This window comes from Haemorhous mexicanus, chromosome 4 (assembly GCF_027477595.1).
Source record: "Haemorhous mexicanus isolate bHaeMex1 chromosome 4, bHaeMex1.pri, whole genome shotgun sequence".
Classification (NCBI taxonomy): Eukaryota; Metazoa; Chordata; class Aves; order Passeriformes; family Fringillidae; genus Haemorhous; species Haemorhous mexicanus.
Genome location: NC_082344.1, coordinates 4,160,424 through 4,185,262, shown reverse-complemented (window position 1 = coordinate 4,185,262; position 24,839 = coordinate 4,160,424). Strand labels below are relative to the sequence as shown.

The following is a 24,839-nucleotide window of genomic DNA, read 5'->3' as shown; positions in this document are numbered from 1 at the left end:
AGTCTCTGTTTCCCTAAATATGTACAGAGGCAAGGCCTGAAGACAGGTTTTGCACATATTTAACCAATTATATCCATGCAAAAACCTCCTGAAAGAATAAAGCATTTTATTTGAAATACCTTTAAGCTCACAGATGAAGCTTTAAAGCGAATATCATTTCTAAAACCCCAAAGTCTTCAGCAGAGTTCCACATACACATCTCTGTTCTCACCACAAAAATGAAAAGGGATGTCTCAAGGTAATGTTTAATATTAGCTGTGTCTCACAACAGCACTTGAGAACCTGAATAACTGTTCCCACTGTATTTAGGAACCGTGCAATATCTGTAACACGAGGCTATCTTGGAGGCTTAGCTTATTAGCTCCTAACAGACTGGGGGTAGGAGGAGAAATAAGCTCTGAGAGATGAAATGTTACAGCTCTATTGAATTCCAATCCAGCAAATGCACAACAGAACATGTTAACTCCTAAATGATCACTGAAACTGGAGGAGCCTCTGAAGTGAGACTCATGTACTTGTGCGTCATTGTTTAAAACAATCTTCTAAGTCTGGAGACAGAAAGAAAGCTTTGCATCTCCTTGCAAGTTGAAAGAAAGTAATAATTTGTTCAAACTCCCAATGAGCACATCTGGAATAGCCTCCAGTATTTTGCTGCCAAATTTCAGAGCCAGACACTGTGAGGTTTCTCTGGTTTTATCTGCACCACGAGCTGTGGTACAGCGTGGACATAATTGAGCTGTTCCTGACCACTCTGCCTCAGCTGCTGAAAACAGGACCCTTATTAGTGCTGACATTAGTGCAAGCTTATTTATCTCACTCTCCCTCCGCTGGATTACTACCATGCTTCTCAGAATGTCTTCTCAGTCTCAAATTAAATTGCAAATTATAATCTAAATTAAATTGTTCTTCTTTCCTGTCTATCTTTGGTTTCAAGAAGGCCGTAATTCCCAAACAAACAGCACCATACGGCCTTGAAAAAAATAACACGGGGAGAAGCCACTGGTCTTCTTTTGACTGAAAATCAACTGGATAAAAAGGTTTCTGCATGATCACACTTCTAGATTACCATCCTCTAATATTTTTTGACATGAATCAAAGGTAGTTAAACCTTTAGAACCGGTACTTCAAAATAATCCAGGTTACTTTAAATATTAATAAAAGCATTTGTTGGTTTTGGGGTTTTTTTTCTCTAAATGAATGCTCTTTAGCACAAATTTCATTAATACCTTTGTCATCAAATTACAGGGATCAGCAACCTCTGCTGAAGAAAAGGCAAGTCCGGATGAGAAACTTTAATGAATCTGCACTGGGGGGCATTAACCTCATTGCTGTAGTTGGCTGGAGCCTGAGCAGGGCCCAGCTCAGCAGCCTCACTAAGGATTGGCTGACAAAAACAAGCCCTGCAGAATGGGATGTGGAACAAGTCAGGCAAACATCCTTTACAAGGCTGCATGGAATACAGGCTATTGCCCTGGATGATTTGCCATCATTAACCATTTCATTAGTATTGAACCCTGCAGGGCCTGTGAGTGCCCACGAGCACTCTCCACTGCTGCACAGCCACCTGGCTATGTTCAATATGTAATGTGTGCTGAGACTGAGCCACGTGGGGCTTTTCAGTGCTTTCCCCTAAAGAGAAAATCTTCTCTGAAAACTTTCTTTGCTTAAGTTCCTGGAAAGAATTATAGGGTGTTTTGTTTTTTCCTTTTCATAGAAGACAAGTTCCAAAGTGACAATTTCGTTCTTCCAGTGGGTAAGAGGAATTTGAACTTGCTCTAATAACTGCGTTCTTTAGGGCAGTGATCAAAAACTTTTGAGATAAAGATATAGATACAGAAGATATAGATAAGAACTTTTCCAGACTTTTGAAAAGACTTAAGGAATCTTTCAGAGATCACATGCAGTAGATATCTACTCACTGGTAATGAAATATCAGCCTCTCTTCTCCTGCTGTTTGCAACTGATACAGACTAAACCCCTTTCCCTCTTTCTCTAATGTCCCTTATCTTCTTTTACACCTATATTAAAAAAGCAAGTAAAATTCTGTCCAGTACAAGCCATAGGTGGATGATACACTTTTAACTGTCCTTGCTGTTAATGTCAAAGCAGGCAGTGCAATCCTTCTTACTTCAGCAATAGGAATAAACCTTTGTTTGATAGTTTGCTGATTCCTAGCTGATCTCTTAGAAAAGATAAATTGCCAACTTTCTCCACTTCCAGTCACTGACATATTTGCATATATCAAAGGAGAATAAATGAAAAAATAATGATTCAAAATCAGACATCAGTGTTCTAGCATGGAAGGCAAGCAAAATATAACCTATGACAAAGTAGATCCCACATATTTATAGTGCAACTTCTGGCCAAATTCCACTGGATGACACTGACAGGCTGGTGTTTCAAATCCATGTTCAGTACATGTGTGATTCATTTGTTTCAACCATATGGGGTTCTGAATTTTTATTATGAATTAACAACATCTTTTTCAGTGATAAATAAATAACTAGTTATAAAAAAAAAATAATCCTAATTTGTGACGAGGTAGAAATGGAGGTGAGGAATTCTGACTCTTTGTCTATCAAGTCAGTAAAATTAGCCAATTAGACAAAAATGGCAGGAAATCAGAAGGAACTAAATCCCTACTTGTATCCAGGAAGGAACTGCACTGCTGGAAGCCCTGCTCATGTAACTGAGACCTTGAGCCACTAGAGAACTCAGCGTCTTTCTCTGGTTCGGAGCTCCAGCTTTTCCCCCCTCTTTCCACAACTTTATTTTTTCTGGTCTGTGCACAGCAGCCGTGTTAACCAGTTGGTGAGATGGAACTGTCCTTTTCCATGAAGAAGCCAACTCAGAGAGCAAGTCTTTGAACAAGAGCAGGCTGGGTGAGACTGGAGTTCTGGCCCACGCTAAGCCACTCACCCTGCACTCCTCCTGCTGTCTGGCAGCACGAGTGTCAGGACAGAGCTGATGGCCAGGCCCCACCACAGCCTGCCCATGCCCCTTGCACTCTCCCTCCTCCCAAAAGTGCCTGGCAGAGCACCCTCTGACTGAGAGCAGCCCTGGCAGCTGTGGGCATGGAGGGAGAAGCACTTGCTTGGGGTGGCCCTGCTGCCCCTCTGCCTATGCAGGCCTCTATCAGAAGGTGACATCCACAAAATATCAAAAGCAGTTTTTCCTCTCCAAACTCCCTGCCTGTTGTTTTTTTCTCCAAACATGAGTCCATCTGCGCCTTCCCAAGCGATGGACGTGCGGCGACATCTGCGTCACTTCGAAAAAAGCATTTGTGTGTTTGCTTCTCACGGGAAGTGGGAATTGCCAAGAAATACTTGTCAAGACCCTTTGTTGTTTTTCCCTTTTTGTACCTATTATTTCTGAGCAACCTCACCGACACAAATCTGATTGAAGCTCACAGAGTTATGGAGAATAAGGTTCTTGAAGTATCACAACAAACAGTCTTGATTCCAGAGGTATCTGTCTACTTCATTAGATCACATCAATAACGTGTATCTATACTGAGCTCTCACTGTACTTCCTGTGTGGTAGCAAAGTTCTCAAGGCTCATACACTGTATTAGTCACTCAGATATTCAGACTGATGGACACCTCCAAGTATTCCCAAGACAGCACTGGAGACAGAGACAAGACCATTTCTGTAAACTATTGTGGGACAGAAGCAGTAAATATGTTATTTTACAAAAAGCTGAATCTGGTGGTTCAAGAAAAACAGTAACAGCTTTTAAAGCAAAATTGCCAAAGTGAAATAACACATTACCATCATTCAGATTTGGTGCTTCCTCACAGTTTTGATAGAAATACCACTTCAGGTGCAAATCTCCCAACAAGGTCAAAATGTCATCATCAACAAGCTTCTCCTTCATAGTACAATTTCCATAAATACAGATAAACCCTGGGGAAATTAGTCACTCTAAACATACAGTACAGGGTAGAGAGGAGAATTTGACCCACAAATCTGTTTCTCAGATTTAAATACTTTTGCAGTCATGAAGAGAATATGATGGTGAAAGGGACAGCAAAGTATCCAGGTACCTCTGCAGCTATTTCTTCTCCTGAGCCTGTGATGTTTCTACTGCATTCTGCACTTAGTGAGGTCACTGAGAGGCACGAATCTGCCCATCATATCCTGTTTTGATCTCAGAAAGATGAAATAATGGGCCATTCCTTGCCATAAAATACCTGCCTTTCGCAATTCCATCTCTTTTCCATCACTATGATTAATTTCTTTCAAGGCAGCAAATAAGAACAAAACATTTTGCTTCAACTCTGCAAAAGATGTGGGATTTTCTTGAGGAAAACCAAGCCACACAGGGGCAACACTGTTGATTAAAAACACAACACCTACCATCCAATGCCCTTTATGACTTATCCCTTCTGTGGCAGAAGGGACATTATTTTGATAGTGGAGGTGATAAATTATGGAAAGAAATTAAAATCTTTCATCCAAACCTTTCCGATGTATCCTTAAAAAAACCCCATCAGTTCTTCATTCATTTTCCTTTTTCTTTGGAGATTGCATTTGTGAGTTGCAGCTCATGCTTAATTAAGAAAATTTTACTTAGACACAAGGTAATTGTAGCATGAAACATTCAAACTGATGAGAATAAAAAGTTAACAAAATTTAAATATTTTGGCTTCTCAAGACCAAATTATCTTTTCAATCACATTTAAAATCTGCTTTACAATCCCCAAAGTGAGAACTTCTGGCTCAATAGCCAAAAATACAGACTTATGGGAATGGAGTACAATTTCATAAATATTGTTGCTTATATGCAAAATTTTCCAGATTAGTAAGCACAGGTTTATCCATCAAATGAAAATCTATAAAGTCTTGGCTAGCAGTGGCATTATGTAGCAGGCTGATATTATCTGAGACAGCTACCTGGTGGAAAGAAATCATCTTTCTACAGGAATATTCTTGGTGTCCACAAGACCTCTGTTTTACAATCACATTCCCAAAGCACTAGAAAGTTAGGGGAAGAGACAGGTTTCCTCGGAGGGATTCCTGTCTCTGGGCACAAGTAGCTTTTTCTTCCAGACAGGATTACCCTGTGGGAGTTGCATGAACTTTCTTTGAAGGACACAATTTTTGCTTCAGAATAGCTCAGACTGTTCTGAGCTGCAGGTATTTTGAAAATAAAACTAGGTTTCCATACAAGGTTAAAACTCTTCCCTGAGCCCTCTCCCACATCAGATTGCAGGAGCTGGACACTACTGTGCTATCAATACAGGCAGTATATTTTTCAGGAGCAAAATACAAACATTGAGTTAGAACACTTAATTTAAGTTTGCTAAGTACTTTTACTTCCTTTCTTGGTCATGGTTCTGAGAGTGTTTGTTTAAATGAGGAGGAAAATGAATAGATTCCCTAGACTTCCCTCCACTGCCAGCAAATACAAAGCTCACCATCGTCCTTTGCATAACATGTGGTAAAAGGAGAAAAATTAGATTCCCCTGTTAAAACACTTGCTGTCTGTCACTACTTTGCTTTTTACTTTTCCTATAAATGGATACTTATGGCCATTTCAGTTTGTACTGACTCTTGTAGAGACTTTGAGAAACATCTTTGGTCTAAATTCTGTTCTCTCATGAGCTGGCATTAATCCTGAGCTTTCCTACCACCCTGACAGTAATGCTGAGGAGGAACAGGGACATGGCAGTGTGCTGGGGGACTGGCCTGAGGGTCACAGCTTTTATTGGGGAGGTTTAGTCAACCACAGCAAAAGTGTGGTGTCGAGAAGAGAAGGATGCCAGTCCAGCCTCCCCTTTCTGCTGGGCTGTGCAGCTGCCTGCAATGGCACATGAAAGGGCTCTTTGAAGAGTGAGCTGTGCACTGTGCTCCGTGGGTAACTATCTCGGCCCCAGCACTGACAGATCAATTCCTTTCAAAGCACATTAAAACTCTCACATGCAAATAAAAAAGCTTCTTTCCTTAACTTCTGGGACATATACTTTCCAAGAAGGAATTTTAATGCAATGTGCACATATGATTTCCTACCAGATTCACGGAGATACACTTTACAAAGATAAAGACAACAGTATTAACTGTGCATTAACCTCACATCTCTTTTGTATGAATTTCTGTGTCATCCTGATGTGTCAGACATCTGTGAATGATTCTGCCAAAGCTCTGGAAGCTGGCTAGGAACTACCAGGCACCAGGGAAAGCATCTGTGCCCAGGACAACAGGGTGTATGAAGGGTGCTCTCCTCTGCATGTGGACCCCAGGCCATGCCAGCTGTTTGACAGGATGAACTGGAAGGCAGATCAATGAGATGCTCTGTGACAGAGGCCATGGCACACTCCCAAACCAGTTTTTTTCCTTTCCCTTCCCTGCTTTTATGCATTGCTCATATTGCTTCAGTTATTTAACTTCTTTATTCTGATAAACATTAATAAAGAAGCAAGTTCTCCTCCCAGCACTGAATTTTTTAATCATTTCTTTAGGCAGTGAGCTTACAGTCTGTTCTTTTGCCAGGGTCAGACAGCTCAGATTACACAGCCACCTTCCTGCATTAGCACCCAGGGATTTATGGAGAAAGTTTCTATTCTGCTTTGTAGTCAGTGAAAATCAACAGGACTGGCAGCACAACCAGCTTTGTTGTAATGACCTGTTCTGAAGGGAACATTGTTGTTGATTACTCAAAAGTTTTTACCTTTAATGGTTTTCTTTAAATTGCTTCGTTTCATTGTGTTGTGCTCAGCTCACTGGAGCTCACTAATCTGCTCCACTGAGGGGAAAAAGTATCAGTTGTATTTTTCTCATTTTTGAAATAAAAACAGGTGAGGTTGAATTCAAATTACCCGTTTTGCCAACAAGGAAGAACGTAAATATTAAGAACGCTTACCTCATCATTTTGAAGGCCTTTTCTTCTCTATTTACAGCTCTTTTATTTGAGCTCCATGAATATTTGTGTGGGCAAAGCTGTGTTGGCATGAACAGTACACAGAGAGAATTTCAGGCCTGTAACAGAGAGTTGCTATCTCCAAATTAGATTCTTGATTAAATAAACCACATTTTGACAGCCTTAGAGTTGCCTTTTAAAGGTCAAGACATTCAGCCAGAGAACAGAAACCCCCTGTACAAAACACAAAGGCCCGGTCCCTGTCCCAAGGATCTTTGCTAAGCAGCACAGGTCTGTGAGCAGAACACAGAGAGATCAAAAGGGGAGCAACAAACCAGAAGCAGCAGCATGGTCAGATAATGATGGCTGTTGCTATTGACTTGTGTCTGAGTGCTGCCAAAGAAGAGTTTCCTGAGGGAGATGTGAAGAGGAGAGGGTATTTTGCTCTTGCACTAGAGTGTAAGGTATTTTCAAGCACTGGTGATGATAAGAGCAAGAACAAAAGGGAATATGGTGAAATGTGGTGAGGACACCAGACACACCAGAAAAGAACTTGACTCCAGAGCTGGAAGCTGGAAGGTCGATGTGCAGAGGCTGACATTTCTCCAGTTCCTTCCAGAAGAAACTAAAACTAAGAGGGCAAAATTAGGCAAGGTAACAAAGTTATGATGTCTACACACTCTTCTTGCAAGTAGTGGATAAGATGTGTAAGCTCATTGTTAGCAGGGGAAAAGGAGAAAGAAAGCAGACAGAGTCCAGCCTGAAGCAAGAGAGCTGCTTGCTCTGGGAGCATCAGAATAAACCCAGCTGAATTTTTTCTATTTGTATTTTGTGGCTGCCAGGTTTTTAAGTGAATCATATTGACACCTTCCTGGGACTGTGCAGAGCTCCAGTTGAAGCTCCAGCACCAGCAGGCTGCTGGTTCACTGCTGCCTAGATGCTGTCCCCTCCTGAGATGGTCACTGACAACCTGACTCTTGATGAAGGCATGATAATGGTGTCTCCTCTCAACAGGACACCTATTTTTTTTTTGAGGCATTCACAGTACTTTGCCATATTTATCTTTCCACTAGATGTGTTTGATGCTGGGTAGTGAATTTGAAGGGTCCTGGAGTTATAGGAACTGATAGACAGTCAAAGACACAGATAAACACACAAAGTGAAAGATATTTCAGATATTTCACCCCCATCTTTTTTTAATTACGTTGCAGTAAGAGCTTCAGAAATTATTTTATTTTATATGACTATTCATGAGCACAACTCTTCTGAAACAGCAAGAATCCTGGGGGAATTATTTAAAAAAAAAAAAAAAAAGAAGAAAGAAGCTCTGTTTTTGAATGAGGGAGGCTGTTTCAATCCAAAGCCTTCCTACTGAGATGTGAAGGGACCAAAGGGTCCTAAAGCTTTGAGCTACTTGGAATGCAAAGCAGCTGGAACATGCAAGGACCCCTGAAGCAAGTAAGGCCTGTTAGCAAATGGAAACAATAGCACTGTGCATGTTTCAGCTCCATGCTCAGCTGGCCTGTATCTGTGGTAAAATCTACTTTCTGCAAGCCTTTATGCCTGGAAAGCACTTGGGAGAACTTGCAGCGTTCACTTTCAGTTTTACCAGCTTGTTTAAGAACAACTTGTATTTATTTCCTTTCCTTATTAGTAACTATAAACATTATAGAATTCCAGTTCCTGCTCCTTTGGTTTCTATAGATATGTTTTTATCCTTTTTTTGTCATATACTTTCCATTCTAAATAATTCAACCTCTAGCAAACAATAGAATCACAGGATTACAGGAATGCTAAAATTTATTTTGCCTGATTGCAATACTAAACTCCACGTATCAGTTAAAATGAATATTAGCCCACAAAAAATCAACATCTCTCAACCTCACAAAAAATTCAAAACCACCAAGAAGATTGGTTTGGTTTTGTGTTGTTTTTTTCCTTTTGATGGTTTTCATCATGTACAGTTCTGTATTCCCTTACCTCCCCCGAGTACTTTTAAGTAGCAAAACAAGGTCAGACTTTTATTCACACACAGAGATCCAGAAATTAAGAGTCAGGCACTAAGTATTTAGAGAGAAGAGCTGTAATTTATCTCCTGCAAACTAACAAAAATATTTTGCCTAAGACAGAAATGCTGGAAGGATAAATCAATCCACATCTGAAAGACAAAGAGCAGATTAAAAGAAGACATAAATGTATCAAAAGAGCTACTCTGGTCAATTGGCAATGACATATTTGGTTTCCTTTACACTGAAAGAATCTGTGGTGGCAAATGCTTCCTGATTTACTCTAGGTTTTCAGGGCCTTAAAGTAAAAGCAGAGGCAAAGATGGGATTTAGGGGGCCTGAAGTAACTGTTTTCCTGTTAATACAGAATGCAATCCTGCTAATACAAGTTTAACCAGCTGTGAAGTTTTCCTCAGTAACTCAGCTGTCACAGAAAAAAATAGATGTTGGCAGTTCTAACCAAAAGGCACACAGTGCAAATTCTGATAACACAGTGCAAATGAATCTGAAGTCTGTATAAATGTACTGAAGTCCAGTCCTGCAATACTGCTCTGCTCATGCTTTTACCTGGTAAGGTCACTATACTGGAAGTGTGTAGGCAGCAGAAAGTTCCCATAAAACACAGAAACTCTTCTGCATCTACTAACAAAGGAAAGCAAAATGGCAGAGATACTATGTCCCCCACACACAAAATCCTGCTTTTCAGTCCATTTTGCACCTCTGTCACACAGTCTCACATGGAAAGGAGGAAAACAGCAGGGAATATGTATGTGCTCAGTGCAGGATGAACTGAGGAGCCAGGCTGCAGCCTTCAAGCACTCAGCTGTCCTCACAGGCTGGCCCATGCTGTGTCACTTTTCATTTCCTCAGGGGTGCTGGTATTACTATTTGAGCCATGAGAACACCACACAAACTTGTTTCCACATTAACATTTTACTCTGGAAAGAAATACAATTAAAATAAATTTAATAAGCTCAAATAAAAACTGGGATTCTTTAAGGTTCTAAAAAGAGACCAGGCTTAGAAGCCAGAAATCAGGAATGTCAGGCACAACTGGTAGCTCACAAGCAGCTGGAAGAAGTTTTAGGCTCTTCAAGAGCCTCCTTAATATTGTTCCATGTTGGAACACTTTATCAAAATTATGTGCTTACTTCCATCCTGCTGCCCCCATATTCCTTACTCTTTCTGGAAGCTTTCTTCTCACACAGTTCACACAGTTTGATTCTGCCCTGCCCTAAAATCTGCAGTGAATGCCTAAAAATGGGGTGCCACAGCAGTGCACAGGCAGGGCTGAACCAGCTACTTGTTATTGGGGCTGAATGGCTGAGGTTCTCCTTCACTTTGAACCCAGGGCAGCAGATCAGGCTGCCACCAGTGAGGTACATGCTGTTTTCAGATGCTCACATTATCCATTTGGGAGCAGAGGTGCCAAATGAAGTCTGCCACATTGTTGACACAACTCCTCCTGCCTCTCCTAGGACCTGGTGTAAACTGCCAGAAGTGAGTGTGTAACCCTCATAGCTGCAGAAAGAGAGATTAAAAATCAGCTCCCTGGTGATTCAGAAGACTAAATGTAATACTAAAACCAAGGGACTCATTTGAGGTCATTTCAGCTGTGACAGAAACTTTTTCTATAACCCAAGTGAAATCCCATAAACTTTCTATTTTGCTATAGCTACCTACAGTACAGTATCAGTACCAGCTATTGCTGTCCTCACTGATCTAATGGAGGGGAAATGATTAATAAAAAAGCTCATAAGTGATACTAATTATATTTGGATTCCAACAAAAATGGATTTAATTCATCCCTTGCATTGGTTTTACAGCCTCACATGAAGTACCAACTATGCTAAAGGCTGCAGAAACACATGGCCATGGAAAGCCCCTGCCTCAGAAACCTAACAATGTGCAACCTGCCAGTGATGAAATGTAAGTAGCAATCTCAGAAATTGTGATAAGTACTACAGTTATTGTGATAAGTACAACATTTGGTTTCGAATATGAAACCAAAAAATTCTCATAAAACACAGAAACTCTTCTACAACACTAACAAAAGAAAGCAAAATGGCAGAGAGATATCATGTCCCCCAAAGACAAAATCCTGCTTTTCAGTCCATTTTGCTCCTCTGTCACCCAGTCTCACATGGAACCAAACGTGAAAAGCTAGGTACTTCTCACAATTTGGACCAAGCAGCTCTCGTAATACTCACTAATTCCCTGAGAAATACAGCTTCACTTCTTCAGGAAGACAGGGTGATGCTGACCCCATGCTATTTGATGGGAGAATCTAAAAATCCATTTCACTGTTTTGCTCTAATAGTTTTCTTCTTTTATTTACCAGAGAGAAACTAGTTACCACGTATCAAAGGGTTTTGAAAGCTCCAGGTGCTCACATCAGTCAAAGCTTTAAAAAAAAGAGATGAGAAGGAATGAACAGGCACTGTGGGGAAAACCTCTCCATGAGCACGCTGATGATTTGGGATCAGCAATGGTACATTGTGAATACTCTCATTCAGATTCCCTTGGCCAAACAAACATCAACACCACAGATGCCTCTGGGGATGGGTATGAAAAGTGAAGGAGAACATGGAAGGATCCTACTATGCCATAGTCCTCCAAAAAATAATCAAATGGGATAGCCAGAAATGGACACACTCCTGTTTAACAACCTCTTTTCAGTCTGGCTGTTCTCATACATTTTCTTCTTGAGTACAATTAAAATTCTATGTAAACCCTGTATATTCATTTAGCAGAGCTGCAGTGAGCCTTAGTTACAAACTAATCTCTTACACATTTTCCTTTCACATTGTTCAGAACAGTGAAAATTTAGTGGTTATACCTTTAGGTATAATATCAATGTTATACATAAATAAACTCTATTCACTGTATTAACTGTTCAATTTTTTTGTTGCTCTTTCACAGAGATTAACATTTTCCTTCAATACTAGAATATGTCTGTGCATTCCTAAAGTGTCCTAAAAACAAGTTCTATGTTCACTGCATAACACCTCACCAGCTCTGTGCCCCTAAAATACTCCTCGTGTGACCTATTAAAGAAGAAATTCATATGTTCACTACTAAGATTCCAAAACATCAGAACTAAAATAATAGCAGTTTAACAGGTATGAACCTTAAACTTAAACACTACAAGATAAAATTAAAAAGCAAACCAAACTAAGCAAAACATGTCTTGAAATTCCACATAAGATCCCCAAGACAGAGGAGAAGCAAGCATTGTTCCATTATTTAATAAGGAAATTGCAGATCATTTTGCCTGACATCAACGTCAGGGAAACTGATGGAGAGGCTGGTACAGGAAGAAATCAGTGTACAATGAAAGGATGATAGTACAATTAACGCCAGTCTACACAGAAAATTAGTTTTGTCAGGAATAAAAAAACCTGCCTGTTTTCCCATGAGACCAGGAATTAGTTTCAGAAAGTAAACTCCTGTAAGATTTCATTAGGGCTTTGGCTCACAAGTCTACAGGGCTTTTGATAAAAGCCCCAGCAATGTATACTATCAGTATGGTGCATACGAAATGGACCCAAATCATACTGAAAGATCTGAACAAAAAATATAAAATGATTGATGGAAAAAGCTGCAAATTACAAAAAGTTATAGAGATATAAATAACACTAAGGGCAGACCCTTAATATAGACCAACTAAGAATACTTAGTGAGGTCTGGCCTAAATTTTAACAAAGAGAAATCTACGTTTTTCATTAAAGGGACAAATAAAATCTCATTTAAAAGACAGGAAATTATTTTTGAAAAGGAGTGACTGTGAAAAGAAAGAAATAGTACTAATAGGCCCAAGCAGACACATTCCCAGGGCAAACTGTAGGCAAAATTATTCTTATTGCCCAGGTGGATTAAACCATGACACAGGAGCTGGTGCTACTAGACCTCTCTGTGGTTTCAAAAAGATCATTACTGGGAGAACATCCTGAAGAAACAGCTCCAGAAACCCAAGGGTTTCACTGAGAGAAATTATATTATTTGTGATGACAGGGGGCCTTCAGAAACTCCAATTGTTAGGTTAATGTGTGAGAAGCTCAATTGACAATTATGGTATATGAGTACAGAAGCAGGAGAGTGAATGCCCAAATTGCAGTGGTATGTACTTGAAAAAAATCTGACTTATTTTTCATTTATATCATTTGCCACTGACTCTCCATCTCCAAATAACTACAAGAAGAAAACAAGCCACTTATAATTTGATAATCAATATTATCTGTAAGACTAGTTCTAAACCAAATACTTCAACTTGAAATGACAATTACTAGTAAAAGTACTAGTAGGAGCAAGTGCTAATTGAAAATTACTAAGTAATAGCTTAAAATCTCTTTAAAAATAAGCTAAGTATCATTGTAAATGAAGAAAGGGTTAGATATGCCATTGACAAGGGCCTGGAATGAATCTGCCCTACACATTTCCTACTTACCCTCCATCTCCCAAGCAAAATCCACCAAAGCCTCCATTATCCACCTACATTTTCACCTACCTGCATCAAACCCAATTACTGCCCAGTGATCAAACCCTATCACAGACCAGTGCCCTTCAGCAACCCTGCACTCAGCTTGGCCAAGTACACAGGCACAGGATTCAGCTTGATAAATTGGAGATGTATTGCAAGCACAGGATGAAATTAAAAATGTTCAAGAGCAAGAAAATACAGTTAGGCAGAGGTAAACATACAGGCAGCACCTGAGCACATGACAAGTATATAAAAAAAGGGAACAGAGAGTACAGAAGTCAACAATATCAGGCTGTAGCCAAGAAGGCATGAGCAAGGGTGATGGTATTTGCAGGAATAGAGCTTGCAAAGAACCCAAAATATTCCTTCCACTTCATTGGGATTTGATCTGTGTTCAGATGGATTACTTGTTCCTAACTTGGTGAGACACTGCAGGAATGGGAGAGACAATCTAGAGAATGCCCAAAGAGAAAATGAATGATCAGAGGGCTGGAAAGCATGATGATCAAGGAAGAACTGAAAGATGTGGCACTACTTAGCTTAAAGGAGAGAAGGCTGAGAAAAAGAGAGAGACTTGCTAACAGCTTTCCAACTTATCCTGAGACTTCCAACAGAAATCATAAAAAGTTAACATTTCAGCATACTGATAGATTTACATATCAAATGCTAATATGTCAAACTCAAATCCTAACTTACATTTTCCAGGAGATAAAGTCTGACAGTGTTTTGCAGACAAATACCCATGCATTACAAACAGCTTTGAGAAGCTGCTGCTTTCCTGATGTGAACAATCATTTTGCCTGGTACTTTGATTGACGCAAATGCTCAGTCACATTTAAGTCAAAATAGGAGGAAGCTACTATTTTCCATGGCTTCCTGTAGGACATATGCACTTTTATCCCAGAGGAGAGGGCAGGTTATGCAATGCTGAGCAGCTCTGGGGAAACATTTCCAGCAATTATTTGGAAAGGACTGAGAGAATAAATTTATAAGACATTCTCATCATTTAGTGTTTTCATCACTAAATAACTATTAGATGTTAAATGAATTGAATTTTGGTTATTATTTCACTCTCCTTATGCAACAGAATGGAAGGAGAATGGAAACTTGCCTCACTCGTATCAGGATTCTTCCACTGCATGTGTGTGAAAGTGTTGGCTAATACAGAAGTGGAATAGTTTCCTCTGCCTTATCATATTCTCACTGGCCATATAGCACAGTCCTAAACTTGATTTAGGAGCCAAAATGGACCAACTGTTTTCCAGATTTAAGAGACGGTAGAAAGACAGCCAATTCCCACTTCACAGCAAAGCTAAATGCTGCTCCAATTCATCTAATGAATAAGTCAGACAAGTTAACAATGTTGACATCCAAAACGTTATTTTTTTCTCTTTTAAAGGGAAATGAAATAGAATTATATCACTTTCAAATGAATTTAAATAGAGTTCTTTGAGCATAAATTATCACATAAATAATTTTCCTCTGGTTACATACTTCCTTATTTATTCTTACTAATTATCCTGAGTAAGCAGAATTTCTAATTTATGTGCCTTGAGCATACAGAAAACAACCCCACTTTTTTATCTCCTTACATGACAATATTTGCAAAACATCAGATGAAAGATTTCAGCCAAATAATTTTTCCATCCACTAGTCCTGCAATAGCATGGCCTACTGACAGGAAAAGCTTCCTGGCTTCAACACCGAGCTGCTCTCAAGCAGCTTCTAAACTTGAACTGGACATTTTTATTTCTGTGACATTACTATGGGCCCTTCTCAGGTTTAGAGCTACTCCACATCAATTCTATCCTCTGAGCTCTGGAAACAAACTGGAAAGCTGGGCGAGAGCTAAGATACACCGAGCTTTTTCAGAGCACTTTAGAAGCCAAAATTACGGAAGACTTTTTCCACTTTGACCATTCATTCTTTGTTGTGCTTGGCCTTCATCCCCTCCTGTCACCTTAAAAATGAAAACAACGTGTTCATTATTATTCATGGAAATTCATCGGATACGAGGAAGGCATCCCTTCACCCCCTCTCCCCAAACTGTTCTGTTTCTATTTCTTTTGGGAAAGACTCTGCTATTCTTTGCTTGGGTAGCAATCCTTTGAACTGTTGCTTTGCCACTGAATTCACCACTGATCATCAGGAAGATGATCATTTGCATTGGCTTCACTGAATCTTATCTGCAGGCTAAATAAGGGCCCCAGCAGCAGCAGCTGCTGCAGCCACAGGTCCCAGTTCCTTGTGACACGGAGTACAGGGATGCTGGTTGCACCTCAGCTGGCCTGGTATTTAATGTTACATGTTTACAGTGCTCCTTGGTGCAACCTCTGTTCCTGACTGGGGCGTACTGAATGTTACCACAGGATAAATGCTTATTTCTATTAGTGCTACTCCTAATTACATGAAATGAGATGCTATCTATTGCAGCTGACATAATTGCATTGACCATTACCTTGTTATTCTCCTATGAGACAGAGAGAAAATACTATCCTACTTTTTAAATACCAGTAATTAAATTATATATTTGTATTTCTCCTTCTGTAAACAAACTCTTTCTGCCTCTTTACAAAAAAGATATTTCCATGTGTTTGGTCCTTCTTGTGTTTCCCCTCTAGATCACCTCTGATGATTCTGCAATAGGTTTTTGAGACTGGATGAACAGTACCTTGATAAATATTCCACATGAGACCATTCAGGGAATGGCATTTCAGTTACTTATAAAACTGCATTCTATAATTGCATGTTTTACATTGCTATTATACTTAAGCATTTTAACACAGTGTCATTTTCCAAAACCTCTGCCTAGCTTAGGAGCTTTAACTGCCATGTCTACTGTAGCCTCACAACTCTTTTTCTGAAATGGTTAATGCAGAAATCTGTGATTTACACAACAGGTTTATTTTATTTTTTCTGCTAACATACCACTCTTTCCAGGTTTTGGCACCAAACATCTGCTTCATTTATTGCCATGCTGGCTGTTCATGCAGTTTGCTTGGTAATTCTGTATTTCCCTGCTGAAAGATTTGTCTTTGCCTTGAACAGCAGCTTGACTCGTGCTGCATGTAACTGGCTTATGCTTTATCTTCACATTTGCTCTCTGGTCACCATGAACAACATTTCCCCTGAGATTCCCTTTACAACAGAGTAATGTTCATGTAAAACCTCCCTTTCTGTGTGCCTCATATTACACACAAACTCTCACAGCCAAAAGACACATGTGTCCAAGTCAGTGCTACACACAGATGTGACACAAAGACACAGAAGATAAAACTTTTCCCTCGAGCTCATGGACAAGCTCTGAATCCCTTTGCTGTGAAGTTCGTGCTGCAGCCCCTTCTCAAGCTGCAGAACCCCACCTCTCTACATACAGGAGATATATCTCTGTATCAGAAGTCTATACACACCTGAAAGGGGGTTAAGAGCAGCAGAAACTATTTCATACAATAGCTCTCAATTGACTACAGAGGAGAATAATTTGCAAGACAGTAGATTCCCTTCCCCTGAAACGTTCTGCTATTTGTTATCTTACCTTCAAAGACACTGCACGTGTGGCAACACAAGAAGCCATAGATACGCATTAGACTTTGTGAAAGGTGCATTGTGAAGGCAGAGGATAAATTGTTATAAACATGTGCACGTGCACATCATAGAATGCAACTACAATACATGAAAGTGGTGCTCAGTGTTAACCAAAATTGCAGTCCCAGCTGCCTAATTTTGAGAAAGTAAGAGCTGTGTGTTGAGCATCCTCAAAGCTAGGCTGTGCTTATTCAGAGTCTAAAAGGGATCTAACAGCCGCACCGTAGGCATGAACGACTGTAAAAACAGGGGTTTAGTACTCGTATCCAGGCTGAAGTCTGTCAGAGATCACACATTGACACCAGACAGCGGAACCCTCTAAAGCGACACTCGATTTGTCAAAAAGACACTTTTTCGAAGCAGGCGGGGCCGCGGTGGAGGTGGAGCCGGCTCTGCCCGCTGCGGGACCGGCAGCGCGGCCGGAGATGCGCTGGGGTGCCGCGGGCCGGGCTTCCTGCTGCCCGCACACCTGGGAGCGGGGCGTGGGCGGGGGCCGGGAGCTCAGGGTACCGCAGCTGTAAAGCGGGCCGGGCCGGGAAGGCAGCCCCGGCAGCCGCGGCCGGAGGCGGCAGAGCGGCGGCGGGAGCATGGAGCGCTGCGCTCCCCCCGCGCCGGAGCAGGAAGCGGTGGAAGCGTGGCTGGACGATCACGGCGACTTCACCCACTCTTATTTTGTTAGAAAAGCTACGAGGTAAGACCGGAGCGGCGGCGGATAGAGGCAGTTCCTTTTTTCCAGGAAAACCTCGCTCTTTTCCATTTCACTTCGCTGCCTCCAAAGAAAATAAAAAGAAGCGACTCCCACCCCACCCCCGCCGCCCCCGCTCTTGAAAGAGCAAGAACTGAAACCACCGCGCAGCAGCTCCGTCCGGCTGCCACCGAAGGGCACATGCGGCGCTTCCCCGCCGGCTCTCGCCTTTAGCCCCCGGTTCGCGGCCGCTCTGCGGCGGGGAGCGCCCGCCCGGCACCGTGAGCAGCTCAGGGAAGCCGTCCCAGCCCCGGAGCTCCCCGTTCTGGGCTTTTAGTTATTTATTTTGTGTTCTCCTCCGTTCAAAACAGACATGGTCAACTTCTTGTGAGTAGTGAGCGACTATGCATTTCCCCGCCCTGCGAAGTAGGTAGAAGCCTCAAAGAGCATCTGATGTCTTTGGGGAGGGCGGGTTATGTCAGTGCTCAGTCATCTCAAAACAAAGGGCTGCTCTTCAAGGGCTCCGTCACCCTGTGAGTTCATCACCTCTTTTGACATAAGGGCGGCCACCGGAGCGAGGGCCACGGGTTAAGCGCCGATGAGCCGAGGGCAGAGTATTCGAGACCGGAGCTCCGCCCGAGGAGGGGGGTCAGGAGCCCGTCCAGTGGGGAGAGCGCCTCTGGGACGCTGCGCCTTCCCGCGGGAGGGAGGCGGGGGTGCAGCCCGGGCAGGGAGGGGATCGCTGCCCGGATGAGCGGGGTGCAGCCCGGGCAGGGCGGCGGGCAGGGAGAGCTCGCTGCCCGGGGAGCGGGCGCGCTGCCGGCAGGGGGCGGCGAGGGGCCGGCGGGCGCCGCCGCTGCTCGGGGGCGGCCGCTCCACGCTCGCCCCTTCTCGGTGCCGGTTCTTGCGAAGAACCCAATATTGAGGACTTGAAGAGCTCGTCTGGGCATTCCCCCCCTTGACTTGACATGCTGCCTTTTGGAGATAAGACGAGGTATTTGCTCACTGTTGTCACACACTTCAACAGCGGGACTTCAAGTTGATCTGGAGTAAATTCGGCTATTTTTAGACGTGGAGTCAGGTTTCCATTTTGAATATTTTCCGATAAACAAAGCCGTGGGGATGCAGAGCCCGGGCGATCTGCAGCTCCCACGGTATATCTTAGCGGGAGCTCGGGTTAGTAAGTCCAGCGGTTGGCTCCTCGGACACGGCGTCTCCGCGGGCTCGCTGCGCTCCTCTCGGCTGCGCTCCCGCTCCCGAGCCACTCGCACCATCTGCTCGCCGCTGCTGATTTGCTTCTTCCCCGAGTCACTTGGCGGGGATGGATGCATTCTGAATGAGGTTTTGCTGCTGCTGCTCCTCTCTGCATGGGATGGGGCGGTAAGAGGAGAAACCCCCATTAATAATTGACTCGCAGAGAGCTAGAAAGCTTCAGGGGTCACCTGCTTGCTTGTGACCATCTGTCAGGCAGTCCCCTTTCTTCTGCTGCTGCTTTCTTAGGTCCATTTAACAGGAAAAAAAAGCCTCGAAAATGTCTTTTAAATGTTGGGTTTTGCTTTTTTTTTTTTTTTTTTAAGGCTGTACATAGGTGCGGCATGCATAGACGGAAGTCGTTAACCTTGATGTTTGCTCCCCAGAACACCAGTGCGTGTTGTGGCACTGAAGGGCAGTTTGTTTGCCCAGGAAATAGGGTGCTAGCAGCTTTGAGAAGTAGCATTTTCCTAGTTCAGCCTATCACACTTCCTTTGGAAACTGGATGTAGTATCGAACAAATAGGAATGCTAATTAATAGTAACCACTGTGTCAGATTTGTTTTCCCCATGGGCAGGATGGGTTAGCTCTTTTTTTTTTTTTTTTTTTCCACTCTGAGGCACAGTTTTGCGTTTGTGGCGTTCTGAAAGAGGCAGTACTTCAGACAATAGAATTCAGTCGAGTCTCCGAGATGGTAATGCCTCTGCAGTTTGAGAGGGGTTTGCAGAAACACTGTGGGTTTTTGAGCCCTCGCTTGGCAACAATTCTGTGATGTTTCTGAAATGACGGAAACAACGCGGTTGTCTCAAAACTCTCTTCTCTGCTGCCTTGTATGGAATGTTCTTTGTCCTTATTGTACAAATAGAAAACTATATATAATAAGGAATACCTCTGTTATATGTAAGTTTGTATTTAAAAAGACAAATTGCTTCACTGTATGTTGATACAAAGATGATAACAAGTAGAGCTGAGTGGTTTGAAAGAACAGCTGTCCTTTTTAAAGAGGTTTGGTGTTCCACTTGGTAGTGTTATTTAGGGCCTGAAAAAAGAAAATCCTAGCATCTAATACAGTGCTTTGTTTCAGCTCAATCTTTACAGCGCAGCAAGCATTGAACAAAGACTATGCTGTTAATGTTTTGCTACTTAGCATTATATTTACTCTCTCAAGTAAAGCAGGGTTTCCTGAACTAGTTTCAACACTTTTCTAGTCATAATTTATTGCTCCTCTTTTTTTTCTTTTTTTTTTTTTTCGCTTTGTTTCATAATATGCCAAAGTTCTCACAGGTCCTGGAAGCAATAGACCAAGAAGTTAGTTAATCTGGTATTTTGCAGAGCACGGAGGAATAGTCAGCTGCATGTTGTGAGGCACAATTGCTAATGGATAGTTTCTGTATCTGTTTCTCAAATATTTCTACATAGGAATAGGAAAAGATCACCTGCTCCATCACTTATGACTGTGTAATACAAGCTGTTTCCACTCACATTAATGAGCTTTGAATTAGAACCTAATTTAGCAATTTTATAATGAGTGTTTAATAGTTCATACATTTTTTCTGCAATTCATTAATTCCCACAGCATTTTACATGGTAGTTCTGTTGGTAATTTCCAAACACTAAGAAGTTTTAATTAGGTGTTTAAACAATACTTAGAAGATGTATGCTTTGTGATTTTTTTTTTTTTTTAAATATGGGGTTAGGATTATCATCTCATAGAATTGAGCAGCTGCCTCCTGATCCAGTTTGCATAGGGCAGTTTGATATTAGTATCCATTGTTGTGGTTTGAATAAAAATTGTATTTTCTTGTGAGGTGGCACTTTAAAAGATGTTTCTTTCTATTCACAATTTGTTCATAAGGTGACAGCTGTTGGAGTCACTGTGCTCCCCAGTCCATGTGCTGGCTTCTTGGAGAGAAGGGCTGCAGGTCATCGGCTTAACAAGCGTGCACCTGTATTCCTCTCTCCCCTCCGATGTGTTGCAGAAGATGAGCACATTCCCCTCATCAAGGGGCTCACACCTTGTATTTTGATCTGCAATGCCTCCAGGTTGGCAGTGTCTGCAGGAAGGCCACATCCCGGCCTCCTTCCAGGCTGGGCTGGCTTTACAGATATTGTCCCATAAAACTGCGGTGATTGACTTCCGTGTGAGCAGTGCCAGGCTGCAATCCTACAAGCGTCTAGTCCAGGTGAATAGCTTGGGGTCCTCCCTCCTCTGAGTAGGTGAATGAACTGGGATCCCATGAGTAGGAAGGTATGGAATCAGATATTTATTACTTTGTTTTGTACCAGGCAGCTGAGTGGCAATATAAATAGCTGTTATCTGTGAGGCGCTGTTCCAAGATGATCAAAGTGCAGCACAACAAAGGGCAAGTGTGTCACCAGCACACTTGGGGACAAGATGAATTTGTTTCACTCAGAGAGGCTGTGCTGGCTGACAAAACTTCTGGCTGGAGAGTTTGGTTCTGCACACCTAGGGGTCAAGAGTTTCTAAATGGCTTGCTCCTATGAAGTTTAAGCTTTTTATCTTTTTTTCCCCAGGTCGTCTTGTTATTTTTCCCTTCCCAAAGTTTTAGAATTGCCTATCATATTCTGGCTTCCCAGAAGCAGAAACATTTTCAAGTAAGGCGATTCCGTTTTGTTGCTGCAACTATGGTTGTTCAAACTAGACGCGATCAAGGCATCATCTGCTGGGTTTTGGGTCATATTTATAGCTAAATTCATTAGCTTTTTTGTCTTGCTGAAGTTTTATCTTTTTACATTCTTTAAAAAAAAAACAACGCATGCATTGCCATACTCTAACATCACACTTATTTCAACCCACTATGGAATATTTTTGTACTTCTGACTTCCTGTTTGTCCCTGCTTTAAAAATATGGGAGTGATTCTTAGTGCTCTTTGCTCTCAGAAGCAGCAGACTGCCAAAACAGCCAAAGTAAATTTTTTTTCTCTCAATTGGAGGTAACTGTGTTCTTACAGGCAGAATTTTATCTGATTCCCTAAATGTATGGTGTGCTGAAAACTAATTATTGACCCCAATCCTATATGCCCTTCAGTAGAAATAAGATTATTTTTTTATATATACCTCTTGGCTTATTAGCAGGTTTGAGAAATATTTACAAATGAGTTAAGGTGGGGTTGTATTTGGAAAAATAAATGTTCTTAACAGTATGGTACTTTACAGTGCTTCACTGAAGATTCCAGAACTTGTGTTTACTGGGACACTATGCTAAAATTCAGATATTGCATTACTTGAATATATCAATTACATTTATTGCTTGGAGAAAACTCAAGCACAGTTGTTTGGGGCGTTTTTTTCCTTGATGGCTGGTGGACAATCAATTTCTAATGTGCTGCCTGCGGTACTACATTAGTCAGGACATTTGCCTTCTAGTCTCTGTCTAGAGGGCTTTTAAAACTGTCTTTCAGTCTGAGCCAGCTATCTGAAGTTGAAGCTCCTAAATATTATGTGCATTAGTATTGTGTGTGTGCTTATTTTTTCTAATTGAATGAAAATTCTGATTTTCAAAGATAAAGGTTTTGGATGTTTTCTGCACTGAAATGTGCTGTGGCCTGTGTTTTTTCTTTAAAAGTTGTTGCATACCAAAAAACAAAAACAAAAAATTCCTAAAAATGCCCAGGTATGAACCATATGCACTCCTAACATGAGCTTGGTGAGTAGACAGTGGGCTTTGAACTTCCATGATTGAAGGACCCCAGTAGCTTTCCAGTGGAGGCACGGAATCCTGTGCAGATAGTTGGGATATGCTGCATGGGGACTGGCTTTGCTAAGTTACCCGGTGTAAAGCATTAATGAGAGGACTGCAGACCCACTGATTCTTGGGACCATAGCTTGAAACCCACAGGAAGCAGTGGTGTTAATGCAGGGGATCAGAATATTTTCTCCCACTTGCTTGGTTTTATTGGATGTTTACCAAGCTTTTCTGAGATCTAAGTACAGGAAAAAAAAATCAATTTCTGTGTGAATCTTGGAAAGTTTTCTTGTTGGTATAATGATGTTCATAGTTATCCCACTTATAAATAATGTATCAATATCCTTCCTTATGCCTTTCATGATAACAGCAAAGCTTTAAGATGCTCCCAAAATATTTTTAACTACTGATTCACAAAGCATTCAGGAAGCTGAGGAATGTTACCAGTATTCATCAAGTTGCAAATGTGATTGGCTACTTCTGGCATTTGTTGTTGGAAATAAAGTGAAGTGAGTGCTGGAGTATTTTGGAAACAATCTCTAAAACATCAATTACTGTAGACTGAAGAAATTGTCATCTGAGAAATGATAAGAAACCACTTACCAGCAATTTACATCTTAAATTCCCCCAAAGCTCAAAATTGAAGTCCTACACAGACTCTTTGGTATGGTGATGAACTAGTCAGCAGAAGCTGTGAGAAGCTACAAGGAGAATGTGGTTTCACTCAGCTCCACTTGCCCTATGCAATACAGAATACATTAATTAAAATACCTTAGGGTATTTTCTACCGAGCCTTGGGGGTTGGGTAGAAAATAAGATGGGGCAAACCACCCTGGCAGTTAACATCCCCTTTTTGCCTCCTTCTGTTTCAGGCTAGCTCTTACCATATTACAGTACTTTTGATCTTTGTATGTCCTCTGCAGGAGACTCAAGAAAGTTTGACAGCTTTCTTTGATTTCTAAGTAATAGAGGGTCACGGAGGTTCTGTATTGGGTATCTGCTGAAGAATCCTCATGTGAGGAGGATATAGGCAATACATTCTTGATGTGAACTAATATGCTTACCACCTACTTTCACTTTCAACATGAGATTGTTTTGGTTTTGTCATGGAAAAAGATAGTTAATAAAAGCACAGTATAGGAGTATTTATTTTCCTTACTGGAAAAGGAACATACATAAATTTATATGGAATGCTTTCTCATTTATATGATTGACTTGAAGAAAACTGTATTTTAAAAGGGGCATTCAATACAAAAGGAGCTCTTTGCAAAGTGCCAGGAAGGCAGCCCTACTCAAATAGCCCTCATGGATAACAACAGTTGTCATTTCACATTGGGTTTGGAACTGAAGATGTTGCCACAAAATATATTTGCTTAGTAAAAGGTATATATTTTCCCACTTAATTGTGCATTACGTGCACCCACCTCAGCAGAGAGAACCACCCCAGAGCCTCTGCACTTCAGTCATACTTAACCCCTGGGTTAGGAATTCAGGTGGAAATTAAGTAGTGCCGAAGGTTTACATGAGATCTCCAAGGACGTGTGAATTTAACTCCTAATCCATTTTTCACTGAAATTACTGGTGTTGTCCTAATGCTTTCCCAACAAAACTGTTTGGTACCTAGTTGTTATTTTTTTCTTTTTTATGGGCTTGGAGCAAGAAGCAAACATAGAGAGGAGAAATAAAGGTCAGGTTTTAGAATTTTAACTTTAATCCCTGAGGATTTATTCTATCTTTATTTATAGTGCAACAAGAAAGTTTCTTCTGTGGAAGAAAGCTTTCTTGTATAAGTGAAGCTTGAAGTTAGGTTATTAAATAAAACTTGAAAATAGCCAAGAATAGTCTGTCAGTGTTAGTTTTCCAATTTGAATACTTTTGCTACAAGTAATATAGCAATCTCTGCCTTCTATTTTTTAAAAAATGAGCATTCAGACAAGATGAAAACGTCATCATTCTAAAAAGTTATTTCAGTCTCTCATGAGCATGGTTTGAATCTAGAATTAATGTTCTAAATTAAGAACTGTATTCAAACAGAAGTCATTTGTGCCAATTGAAATGTTTAAAGCTAAATGTATCCTAGTATATTTGACAGAGTTGTGCTAAAAACTTGGCACTGTCTTACTTCGTATTCCAGAACTGCTTGCCTACCACTGTGAGAAATGCATCTCCACTAACTGTAATTGGGAAGGGTTTAAGGAAAAACATCTAGTGTTTTGTCAATCTACTCTTTTAGTCAGTTTGCTTCCATCTAGTGAGGCCTTACACA

At 41.2% G+C, this 24,839-nt stretch overlaps 1 protein-coding gene across 9 annotated transcripts in view; it reads left to right on the top strand.

The window, feature by feature from the left end:
• The window catches only part of PDE5A (phosphodiesterase 5A), a 103,640-nt gene that overhangs the window by 35,678 nt on the left and 43,123 nt on the right, over positions 1 to 24,839 (top strand). The window contains exon 2 of one of the 9 annotated variants that reach the window (XM_059843693.1): positions 10,692 to 10,794. In XM_059843693.1, the coding sequence (XP_059699676.1) occupies positions 10,712 to 10,794 (83 nt within the window). In that variant the 5' untranslated portion in view covers positions 10,692 to 10,711. Of the gene's footprint in view, positions 1 to 10,691; positions 10,795 to 17,371; positions 17,622 to 18,450; positions 18,610 to 18,816; positions 18,996 to 20,966; positions 21,115 to 24,839 lie in introns of those variants that run through there. The other 8 variants (XM_059843691.1, XM_059843692.1, XM_059843697.1 and 5 more) reach the window with 8 other exon arrangements.